The sequence below is a fragment of the Mesoplodon densirostris genome, chromosome 5, assembly GCF_025265405.1.
Source record: "Mesoplodon densirostris isolate mMesDen1 chromosome 5, mMesDen1 primary haplotype, whole genome shotgun sequence".
Classification (NCBI taxonomy): Eukaryota; Metazoa; Chordata; class Mammalia; order Artiodactyla; family Ziphiidae; genus Mesoplodon; species Mesoplodon densirostris.
Window position 1 is genome coordinate 60833067 of NC_082665.1, and position 12619 is coordinate 60845685.

Below are 12619 nucleotides of genomic sequence, written 5' to 3' on the forward strand. Positions count from 1 at the left end.
AAGATGTTTGAAGACTAGAATCCGGTTGTTTTTGTTTTTGTTTTTTTCTTTTTGGTGCTGGAACCCGGGATCAAATCCAGTTTTATTTTGAACAATTATATTAATGACAACTACCAAAAATGTTCTGGAGTTAGAATATGCAACTGAAGGAAATGGTGACAGCTTAGGACAAAAGAGAAAAGAACACAAATAAAAATAGTACCTGTAGTTGATCCTGTTGGTGAACTGCCCATAGTCCATTTACCAGGCCGGTTCACTGCCTCCAACTGAGTGTTGGCCGCTAAGATGCACAGCAGCACACTTGTACTGAAACTTGCCCTCAACCAAAAGGAGCTGCTACATGTGGCAATGCCTGGAAGGTCAAGCATTCTGTGCCTGTGCTCCCACCACCCCACGCCCGGTGGTCCCAAGCCAATACGAGGGTATCAAAGACCAATCCTCTTGCCTCAAGGTGAATGTTGTCATGTGTGCCTGTGATGACATTCATGCTCTAGAGCTCCCTGTGGGATCAGGATGAACTTCAGCTGCACCCACATGAGTGTCTACTTTGCCTCTCCTTTCCTGCTTCCCTTATAAGTTTCCCCTAAGCAGCACTCCCTCAGCAGGTCACTTGTACAGGAATCTCTTTCTCAGGTTCAATTTCTAGAGAATGGAACCAAACACATCACCTTCCATTTCCTCCCTTTGGACCATTTTCTCTTCCACAGAATTTCTCACTGAGTAGAAATAACTACCAGGATTTTTCCAGCCATGTTGAACATGGTCAGGCATCTTGTTCTGAGAAGTTTTCACTGAAAAAAATCCTTCAAATTGTAATCTTCATTTTGAAAGAATTGAGAATTCAAGCCACATATTTTTCTTCTATGACCTTCTTCTTGTCTAGGATCTGAAACACATACAGATGCTGTTCCCCAGGGGTTGGACTTACTTTTAAAGGCACCGTTGTGTGGTCCAAGGCAAGATACTCACTGATATTAGTACTCTATTCTCTGTCCCCAACAAACAGAGCTACACAAAAAATACTACATATTTTACAATTTGTATATATTTAACATTGAGTTCTAACTACCGTGAGCACAATTTGTGTTCTTATCTTTTGTAGGCAGAATTAACACTTATCCATGAATTGTTATAATTCAATGTTAAACTGCTAATGATCTTACTAGAGATTTAAAAAAATAATACTCCTGTGGCCTGTTAGATTCAATAAAATAGATAATATAGTTTCTAAATATGTCTAATTTCCAGGAAGAGTGTTATGTAAGGGAAAACATTGTCTCAGCATGTTTGATGATCTCTAAATTTAATTACCCTATCAATAGTCTATTAGAAAACATTTACTTATATCTTTGTAAAAGCAAAGCATTTCTACTTAAAGTAGCAATGCTAAAATTGTGAGGTTAAGTGATATCATTAAAGCAAAGGAATAGGAAAGGGGTGTGAGATGGCAGGTCAAATTTAGGTATGTTTATTTATTTAACACCATAGGTTACAGTGCTACATTAGATAATATAAGGCATCCCATTTCAGAAATTGGCTCAAGGTGGATTTAAATAATTCACGGTTTAATGAAATGAAATCTAGAAACCCAATACCTTTAGCAAATGACGTCAGAGCTCTCTCAGCTTGCTCTTCTCTCTTTTTATCCCAACACTAGCTTCTACTTCACAGGTACCCTTAGATTTTGCCAGTCTCTAAAGTTGTTCTGTCCAGTGGATCTTATGCTACTCTCCCAGATAACATTATTATCCCTTTCCCTTTCTCAATCCTCTTTTTCTCTTTTGGCTCTTTCCTACTAGGCTAAAGATACATTCAGGGCACTTGCATCTTACAAAAGTGATTCAAATCAAAACCAAAATCTTTCTGTCAATCCAACATTCAACAAGCAACATTTAAATAAAAAGGGAATTACTTTAGTTAGTTGTTTATTTTTTATTAACTTAAAAATACTATGGGGCTTCCCTGGTGGCGCAGTGGTTGAGAGTCCACCTGCCGATGCAGGGGACACGGGTTTGTGCCCCGGTCTGGGAGGATCCCACATGTCGCGGAGCAGCTGGGCCCGTGAGCCATGGCCACTGAGCCTGCACGTCCAGAGCCTGTGCTGCACCACAGGAGAGGCCACAGCAGTGAGAGACCTGCGTACTGCAAAAAAAAAAAAAAAAGATATCAAGTCTTTGTCTTTTAAAAATGTGTTATTTTTTTTAACATTTGGAATTTTATATTTTAATGGACATTATTAATTTTTCTCTTATGATATCTTCTGTTGTTTACAACATAAATAATTTTTACCCTTGCAGAAATTTGACATTCACTGCTATTCTCCTTTTTCTTAAAAATTAGATTTTTAAAACCAATGCCATTCACTTTAAATTGGGTCTAAAACCTGAATAGTGATTCGTTCAGCCCAACCACAGGATCTTCCTTTATCAGATGATTTTCATTTTTTCAGCCTTTACAAATAGTTTAAACTATTTAGTGGGGGCAGCACTGTGAGGGGATTTAGAACCAGAGCAGGGTGAGGAGAGTGAAGTATGCAGTGACTGCAATGGCTGGGCAAGGGGTGTTAAGGTGGGATGGATGAGGAGCGGTTCTGTGCAGTGGACAGCTTTAATATATATTGCACATCGAAACAGATATGGCAACTGATTGTAACATGATTTGGGACTAGATTCTTTTGCTATAAAGGACATTATTGGGACAATTGGTAGAACTTTAGTGGGGTGTGTGAATTAGAAGCCAGTATTATAATGTTAATCTCTCAATTTTGTTGGTCATATTGTAACTGTTTAGGAGAATGTCCTTGTATGTAGAAAGTATTCACCAAAGTATTCTGAGTCCATAGTTGACTCTCAGATGGTTTAGGGAAAAGGTTATTGTAACATATTTGCAACTTTTATGTAAGTTTGAAATTGTTTCAAAATTTTAAATAGTTAAAAAATACTTTGTATACTGATCCCTTTCATCTTACCATTAAAGTACTATTAAGAAAAATACTGGCATTATTAAACTCTTTCAATCCAACAAAGTGTGTGGCTTCTGGTTCAAAGAATAGACAGTCATTTTTTCTTCAGCCTATTCTTGTACACAACATTGAAGGAAAACACAGCTTATGCAAAGTTTTGCAGGACAAGGACAAGAACCTATCCTTTCTTGATTATCTTATTAGGTAATTTGTCCTTTAGCATGTATAATATATTTTAAAAATACACTCAATATCTGACTTTCTGTGGAACTGGATTTGACTCTTTCCTCCTCCTCAACTTCACATGATTATTTTCAAACATACAGAAATAGAAAGGTATACCTTCCACAAAGATGCAATAATTGTTAACATTTTGCTATTTTGCTCTCTATGTATTGTCTTAGTCCACTCAGACTGCCAAAACAAAAATACCACAGACTGTGTGGCTTAAACAACAAATATTTATTTCTCAGGGTTGTGGAGTCTGGGGAGCCCAAGCTCAAGACAATAGCAGATTCGGTGTCTGGTGGGAGCCGGCGACCTGTTCATAGACGGCAGTCTTCTTCACTGTGTCCTCACACGGTGGAAGCAGACTACGCGCCAATCTATGAATTTGGGGGGACACATCCATTCTCTGGCATCTATCTTTGTTGAAGCATTTGAAATCAAGTTGCAGACATCATGACACTTCACTCCTAAATACTCGAGCACGAATTTTCTAATAATAAAGACGTTCTCTAACATAACCAAAAGTATTAATTATCCATAAACAAATATCAATAAATTTATCTGTCATTCATTATTTTGTAACACTAGCTCTAATAAACGTTTCGTATTCAATATTCCTAAATTGTTCTAGAAATGTCTTTTATAGCTTTTTTGGAACTAGCATCTGCAACAACATTCAATAGCTTTTTTATCGATAACTTCAATTGCTTATTTGAAGGAACAGACCTTGCCATGCAATTCACTTTTTCTGCACATTGGAGCAGGGTACGTACAAATGAGAAGCAGAGCGGAGGCTTTTTGAGGAGTGACTTGTGCCTAGAACCCACTTCACGGTAGGCACATGAGTTTGAGGTTGGGAGGTAGGTAAGGACAGGGACTCATCCTGATTCCTAGCAAAGATAGGCCTGCCGGCTAACAAATTAACATTACATCCTGGGGTTGGGGTGTGTGTGGAGGGGGCAAGTCGTGAATGGCCGCCAGAGGGCGCAAGACGCGCCGACGGGACCCAAGGTGGCCCTCGGAGGGCGGTCGGGAGGGTCGCGCGAGGCCGGGAGCCCGGAGCGCGCGCCGGGGGCCGCGGGGCGCGCGCCTGCAGCCCCCTCCCCGCGGCGGCGCGCGCGTGCGCGGTACCTCGGCGGCGGAGGGATCCGCGATGGAAGGCGCTCTGATGGTCCGCCAGGTAAGCGGCGCCGCGCTGGGATGAGTTCCCAAGCGGGGGATGTACCCGGCAGTTTTCTTCACGAAGGTTGTTTGAACCCTCTCAGATTATGAAAATTATTTCGTCTTTTTCCTTTTCTTGGCGCTCTTTAGAGTAATTTGCCAAGTTGTTACCGAGGAAACGGTGTCCTGTGCTTCCTGGGAGCCTTTCCGTCTGCGCGGTGGTGGGAAGATCTGCTTGTTTGTGGGCGTGGAACGCTGGCATTTGGTCCCGAGATGTGCTAGTCCGGACGCCCCAGCCTAAGGCCCCACTGTCATGATTCCGACGTGGGATCACGTCGATCCAGTCTCACGCCATTCCCTTAACTTTCAGCTCTTGATAAAAGGGCTCAGAACTGTAGATAGTTTCAATCACTGTGCTGTCAACCACGTTTTTGGTTTCAGCTAGTTTTATTTGTTTACTACCTTATTTGATTAACGGAAGAACTTGCTGATTAATCTCTAGGGTGAAAGCCCACTTTTGTTGCAGGAATACCTGCATTTCTCAACACTATCCTCATTGCTTTTACCTTGGTTGTGTGTGTGTATTTTACTTTTAGGGAGTTGCAGTCAGTGCAGTCCCTTTTAATCCAGAGCATTTTATAGTTTATAAAACGGCAGAGGCACTCAAATAATTGTTGGATGATCAAATAAATGAATGTGCTATGTCGGTTGAGTCTCAAAACATTACTACGAAATAGGCCAGGTAGGTATTTATGGACCGAAGCAGTCACTCATTCAGCTATGTCCCTGGCACTGCGTGTTTGGGATAAATGCAGAGCAACACAGACGTGATCCCTGCTCGCAATGAGCTTATTGTCTAGACTAGAGAACATTGTTACCCAGACTATGGAGTGGAGAAAACAGATTTAGAGAGGTTGAGCGACTGCAAGTGACCGCATAGCTAATACCTTAGAGAGCTAGGATTCTGCTGTGGCCACTCTGTAAAGCCAGAATGGACTCTACCCAACATTTGATTTGGAGAGAGAAACTGACGATGCCACACACACACCGTGAAGAGGTTTACTGCTTTTATTTAAAGGCTTATTACTTATATAGGTACATAGTGAAGAGGGAAGAGCAGGACAGTCTCCTCAAGAAGATCCAAAATGATTTGAAGGGGCAAGGGAAGGAGGCTAGCTCTGGGCTTTTATTGTGGTTACGGGGTGGGGTCAGGGGTTCCTGTGTGCCTACAGGGTCTTGCTTGGTTTGACTCTCCCACCCACACCAAAGGAAAGAGCACCCAGGCTTTTTTTTTTTTTTTTTTACCAACTTGCCCATTTGAGGGACAGAGAGGAAGAAGGAGGGGGTGAGGCTAAAAGCTGTGACCAGGTAAACTTAAACAAATTGAATGAGACTGCTTACAATTCACCGTTGGTGTCTGACTGATGACTGAAATGTACCATTTTTCATTGAGTTTAATTTTGAACTTGTTTAAGCCATCATGGCTGTGGTATGAGGGCTGCAGCCTGAAGTCAGTAAGGAAAATGTAAGTTCCATGGAATGCCTTGTTCAGGAGCCCAATGATGTGTATTCTGAGAAACAAAATGAGTACCTTGGTCACTGTTAGTAATGTCTGGAACTCTAGATGGGGATAAGGAGTGTCTTGGTGAGACCTTTTATTGTGGCTTTAGTATATGTATAGACACGTGGACCATGATTTATATTTTGAGTATCTGAAAGCAAGAGAGTTCCAGAGTTCTTTCTCCAAATGGTACAACTTCTAGGCAATGGCCCAAGAGTCTGTGAAAATGTGCAGATGGAGCCGATTGCTGGCCAGAGCATTCAGTATTAAGAAAACTGTGGGAAGTTCAGCCAGTTGTGCTGACCTCTGGGTCCTTTCCTTTATCAGGGACATCCTGGTTAAGGGATGAAAAGCAGTAGGTCTCCAGTGAGCTCCAGCATGTGTAGGGGTCGTGATGCTGTCCACTGAACAGGAAGTTTGTCCGTCAGACTTAAGATGGGAGTTAGAAGTGTTGAACTCCTATTGCTTTCACTCAGCTGAATCCAAACTGGTCTCTAGGTATTCAAGGGGTTCGGGAGAGGGGTGACCTCTTCTAGCACCATGACATCTGAATGAGAACCGGGGAGGGCCATGCCTGCCTGTAAGTGGGATATGCCAGAGGGCCCAGATGTGTTTCTATCCTGCAGCAAGGAGACCTTGGTGGCTATGCTGAGCTTGCAAGGTGTTGCTTCCAGGACCCAAGGCATAATGGGCAACTGGGTATGGAGGGTCATAGGCTCAGGGCTTGTGAGGGCCTCTACTTCTAGGAGGGTCCAGTGTGCTGTCAGTCATTGCTGTTTAAATGGCATATTGTGTGGAGGTGAGGAGAGAGTTTCTTGCATCAGAAGCCAGTGGACAACATATGGACACTGTGGGTGGTCCAGAGACTCCAGGAGTCATGAAAAGAGGCTGCTAAAGTCTCTACAGTGAAGGATTCTTTGTGTGTTTTTACGTGTGTTTGTGTGTGGGGTTTTTCGTGTGTGGGGGGATAGGGAGAGGAAGTAGCACTGTTGGCAGTGTCTGTTATATTATAATTTTGACAAATTTTAGAATCTTTTTTGGGAATCCACCTATTAAGGGTGGATTGACCTGCAAGTAACAGCATAAACAGGCTTAAGTAAAATTTGTAAATGAGTAATATATAGCCTCCAGTATCCAAAAGGACCTAAAAGATGTTGGACTTTGTTTTTTTAAAATTTATTTTATTCAAGTATAGTTGACGTACAATGTTGTGTTAATTTCTGCTGTACAGCAAAGTGATATATACATTCTTTTTCATATTCTTTTCCATTATGGTTTATCACAGGATATGGAATATATATTGTTCCTTGTTGGACTTGTTTTAATGTTGCTCCTTGACATTGTAAGGGGTGGAGTGGCCCTTGGTTTACCAAATAGTTTTCATGAATGTAACCAAGGTAGCAGGCCTTACACTATGTGTGGGGCAATGACCCCTCCTCTTTTCATGAGTATTTGTACATCCTGAATGGGTGTGTCAAAAGAATGTCCTCAGAGGAGGATAATGAATGTAACATCATACCTGTGCTCCTGGAGAGAATTGGATACAGTTACCTATAAAGGTTGTATGTGGTGGCAAGGCTTTTGAGATACCTTATGACTAGCCAGGTAAAGGTATATCATGTCCCTCTGGAGGGGAAGGCAAACTGTGACTGAGAGGTCACTGAACAGAACATATTTGTCAAACTTATCAAAATATTTACCAGTTTCTGATTGGATGGTGTCAGTAATTTTAATAGTATTGGGTAGAGGGGCCTTCACGGGTAGGACCATAGCATCAGGGATACAGTAATCAACTGTGAGGCACTATTCATTTTTCCATCTTTACCAGGCCGCATTGGGCTGTTAAATGGAGAAGCAATAGGGATAATCACTCTTTCACTAATTAGGTCTTATATAATAAATCTCAATCTTTGAAGGCCCTGTTTTATTTTACATTGAGCTATGTTAGCTATTTTAACTAGGGGTTGAGGGGTGGTCCATAGGGTCCGACTTTTATAAAAGCATTTTGTAAGCCCCAAAGACTTGATATAAATTTATTACTCATTGGGTCAGAGCATCCTTTGCCACTACAGGATATTTTAGGGCAATGTGTTCTATGACCAGGGAGAATGTAGGCAAGATAGTAGTTCTGGTAGTTAAGGTGAGACATACCTATTTGTTGTCTATTTTATGTTGAGTAATTCCTCTAAGATTATAGAGGGTAACTTGTTTAAATTTAGTTCTTTAGATCTTCAGGTATAACTGTCGTTTGAGCCCAGTATTGATTAGAGCCATGAAGATTTGCCAATCAATGCATTTCAGCAGATGTTGAAGTTCATTCAAAACCTATGCTATAAATCCCACTCCTGTGCATATATCTAGAGAAAAGATACATGCACCCCAATGTTCATAGCAGCACTATTTACAATAGCCAAGACATGGAAGCAACCTAAGTGTCCATCGACAGATGAATGGATAAAGGAGATGTGGTACATATATATACAATGGAATATTACTCAGCCATAAAAAAGAATGAAATAATGCCATTTGCAGTAACATGGATGGATCTAGAAATTATCATATTAAGTGAAGTCAGTCAAGGACAAAAATCATACGAGGGGCCTCCCTGGTGGCGCAAGTGGTTGAGTGTCCGCCTGTCGATGCAGGGGATACGGGTTCGTGCCCCGGTCTGGGAGGATCCCATATGCCGTGGAGCGGCTGGGCCCGTGAGCCATGGCCGCTGAGCCTGCGCGTCCGGAGCCTGCGCGTCCGGAGCCTGTGCTCCGCAACGGGGGAGGCCACAACAGTGAGAGGCCCGCATACCGCAAAAAAAAAAAAAAAAAAAAAAAAAAAAAAAAAAAAATCATACGATTTCACTTATATGTAGAATCTTAAAAAAAATGATGTAAATGAACTTATTTACAAAACAGAAAGAGACTCACAGACATAGAAAACAACCTTATGGTTACCAGAGGGTATGGTGCGAGGGGAGAGGTAAATTAGGAGTTTGGGATTAATATGTGCACACTACTATATATAAAACAGATAAACAACAAGGACCTACTGATGTTGAATACCTTGTAATAACCTATAATGGAAAAGAATCTGAAAAAGAATATATATTTAGAACTGAATCACTTTGCTGTACACCTGAAACTGACACAACATTGTAAATTAGCTATACTTCAATAAAAAGAATGGTTATATATTTTTTAAAAACCCTATGCTGTAGAGGTATGAAAGCCAATCTTTGCCTTTTGTTGTATAAATTATTTTAATACATTTTAGATTTCCAACTGCATCAGATTGTGGACCTCTGTTTCAATTGTTTTGTTTTGTTTTGTTTTTGGTTGGTTTCTTCTCCCTGTATCCAGCCGTGTTTGTTTCTTTTTTTCTCTCTCTTTTTGATGGTTAGTGAATGTACTTCCTGTGGAGGGGGTCCTCTCTATCCTTTCCTATTTGTAAATTTCTTCCTCCAGAGTACCTCAAATCAGAATCACCAGGGTTAGGGGCTTCCCCCATGGCAGTGGTTACTTCATAGAGTTTAGGAAACTCAAGCTGAAGTTGTGTTTGAATTACCCCTTTATTGTGCCACATGGGTGCTGTGGGAGCTTTTCCCTGTAACCCTGAGGATCAGCATTTTTGTTAAAAGAGGCATAGGTGGTGACTGCAGTCGCGGCAGCAGTGTTTAAGAGTCCTGGTGAGCTTTGTGGTCTTATGATGGATGCCGCTCCACCCCCGCCCCTTTTTTTTTAACTCCATAGTGACTGCTCTTTCGTGAGTGACCACCCCATGGGCCAATATCTTGCATAGGGTATAACCTTTCCCCTAAGCACTCTATAGGTTGAGGCCAGTGCCTGGTTGAGACATCTGATTCATTTATTTTATTTCTTCATGTTTGTATAAATCAGAGTTAATTTACCAATTTCCCTACCAATGGACAGTAAGGTTGTTTCCACGTTCTTAGTATTAAAAACATTGTTAACTTCAGGTACATTAAATTGCTGGGTCGTAGTACATGTATACCCATCTTAGACCCCCTACTAGGCATTGCAAATTATTCTCCAAAGAGAGAATGGTTAACTCCCGTTACTTTTTTTTTTTTTTTTTTCTGTTTAATTGTTCCTCTAGCTGACTATGAACTCCTGGTTCACTCTAGTGCCAACTAAACTACCTAATAAATAGTAGTAGTTGGAAAGTATATGTTGCATGTATAAACATATGAACTATAGAAGCAAAAACATATTAATTACTCTTTTCTAAAAGCTTAAATATTGTCCTTTTTATATTAATTTGAGTATTTTGAACATTAACTGTTTTCTTTTTAAAATGGGGCATTTCTCAGTAAGTAGTTTAATTGTTTGATACTTGTTTCCAGCTAATAAATGAAAGGGATTCAAGCTTTGCTGCTGAGTTACAGGAAGAGTTAGAGGAAAATCTTAGTCCAGTTGTGGATGAGAATAATATAGTGTCAGCTACAAAACAGGGGCCAAATTTATATAACTGGAGTGGTGACTGGAGCTTTTGGATAATATATTTTCTTTCTTATATTTTCATTTTAATCTTAAATGCAAGATTTCTTTGTCCATAGCAATTCTTATTTATAATATTTTCTTATTAACTTCTAGACTTAAGATATTTAAGTTTTAATCCAGAGTCCCAAAGACATTTCTGATTATGCTCTCCTTTGGCCACTAGAATGCAGTGTTGTGGCCACTGCATTTTGATGCAATGATGGAGTAGAATTATCTGCTTCAGTTTCCCTGGGAGAAAACTACACCACAGAAATGGATTCCACTTACATTGTTGTGCCTTATATTGGCAAGAGACTAATATCATACAGAAACTGTATTTCTTAATGTTACTGAGAAACCAGCCACTTTACATAATTTTGATTTAAAGAATTAGTTCCTGTACCTAAAAGGAGGTTTAACAATGTTTGACCTGTAGTGTGTAATGATTATAGGATAGGTTTTAAAGGTAGGAGTTTCATATTCTTTTTGCCCTGTGTTCACCTGGTTGTATATCCTGGATATGCTTCAGGTTTCCCCACTGTAAAATGAGACTCCTGCTTGTTGATTAGGAGCACAGAGTCTTTGGTAAGGACAGCATTTCTGTTACCATATGAATGCCAGCAGTTATTATTTTAAAGGGCTCATTCTAAATCTAGCAATTCCTATGAGAGTTATGAGCCATTTGATAGAATCTGGTGTAATGCAACTGTAAGTGGAATTTACATAAGATTCTAAGGCATATGTAGTTCCAATACGAATTCATTAGAAAGCTCGTCTCTTGAGGATTAGGTGTACTTGGTAGCAGAATTTCGTATAATTTTAGACTAGATCAAGAAAAAACAATATTACCAGGTTATAAGGATCAGTTTAAGGACCATTATTCTGTTCATAATTAGCAGCTCATTTATTGAATGCTATTGAATCTTAGCATAAATAACAGGTTCTTACTGCCCATTAAAAAATTTAACATCATATTTTTTTTGGAATCATATCCTAAGGAAAATATTTAATTGCTAAGAAATACACTAAAATAGCTACATATCCTAAAAATCATGTCATCTATATTGATTATATTATTTTTGGTCACATTTTGAGGAAGTTTATGACTGCTGTAGTGTTTTCACCCTTCTGCACTGTGATTTTTACAGCTTATGTTATAGTTTGGAAAACCTTTATAGCTCCAAGTGTTATGTACAGGGCTAGACTGTAGCAGTTCCTGTGGCAGACTTAAAACAACAAAAAAGGGTAAAGCAAGAAAAGGAAAAAGCAAAGGAATGAGAGGATTTAGAAATAGAAGGAGAGAGAAAAAAAGAGGTATGTGTTCTAGAGCTTTGCTACTCTTTAAGTTTAGTATGTGGGGCTAGCAGACTTGGCATTACCTGATTAGAAATGCAGAATCCTGGGCCCAACCTCAGACCTACTGAATCAGAATCTTCATTTTCGCAAGAATTCCGTGATTTGTGTACACATTCAAGTTTGAGAAGCACTGATTTAGAGTGTCGGATGTTCACTTTGGCTCAGTTTAAGTTTCTTTGATGATTACAAACACTTTATTTTGAGGACTTTTTATATGAATTCACATGGAATAGATTTAGAGACAAATACAACATCTCAGAAGTTTTACTGACTTTTCCAGAGGTCACTTATCCAGAAACTAGAACTATCAGAACTTAGAAGCAAACAAAACCAAAAAAGAACCTGAAGAGCTAAATCAGAGTTCATACGGGTGGATCTTGTAAAAGGAGAATCCCTAAGCCTTCATTTGGAATTTCTTTAATGTATTTTTTGACATGTTTTTTATAAGTCTAAATAAGTAGGTTCCCATTGTGTAATTGAATAGATTATTGGAGATGGGAATTATTTGGTGATGACACATGGACAGTAGCAAGAAGTGATAGCAGAAGCTCAAAAAAAAAAATGATAGCAGAAGCTCAAAAAGATAGCAGAACCTGTCAATGTGGAGGCCAAAGGTCTATGCAGATCATTGACTCTAATACAGTACTGTAGCTGGTAAAAATGGTTAAGAAGTCTGGAAAATAAATAATGCATTTTTTTCCCTCTGCCATTTTAAATCCATATGCTTCTACCACTCTACACCATGTTGCCATTTTCATGTTCTCCCGGCAATAAAGTAGGAATTGAATGAATACATTAAGATGGCAGAGTTCACCGAGAGATCCAAAAGTAACAGAAGGAAGACCAATAGCATAACAG

At 39.8% G+C, this 12619-nt stretch overlaps 1 protein-coding gene across 1 annotated transcript in view; it reads left to right on the forward strand.

The window, feature by feature from the left end:
• The first annotated feature begins 4343 nt into the window (after nucleotides 1-4343).
• Nucleotides 4344-12619, forward strand: part of GRAMD1C (GRAM domain containing 1C) — a 91579-nt gene continuing 83303 nt past the window's right edge. Inside the window, exons 1-2 of the mRNA XM_060099870.1 lie at nucleotides 4344-4370; nucleotides 10270-10418. Coding sequence (XP_059955853.1) covers nucleotides 4344-4370; nucleotides 10270-10418 — 176 coding nt within the window. The remainder of the gene's footprint in view (nucleotides 4371-10269; nucleotides 10419-12619) is intronic.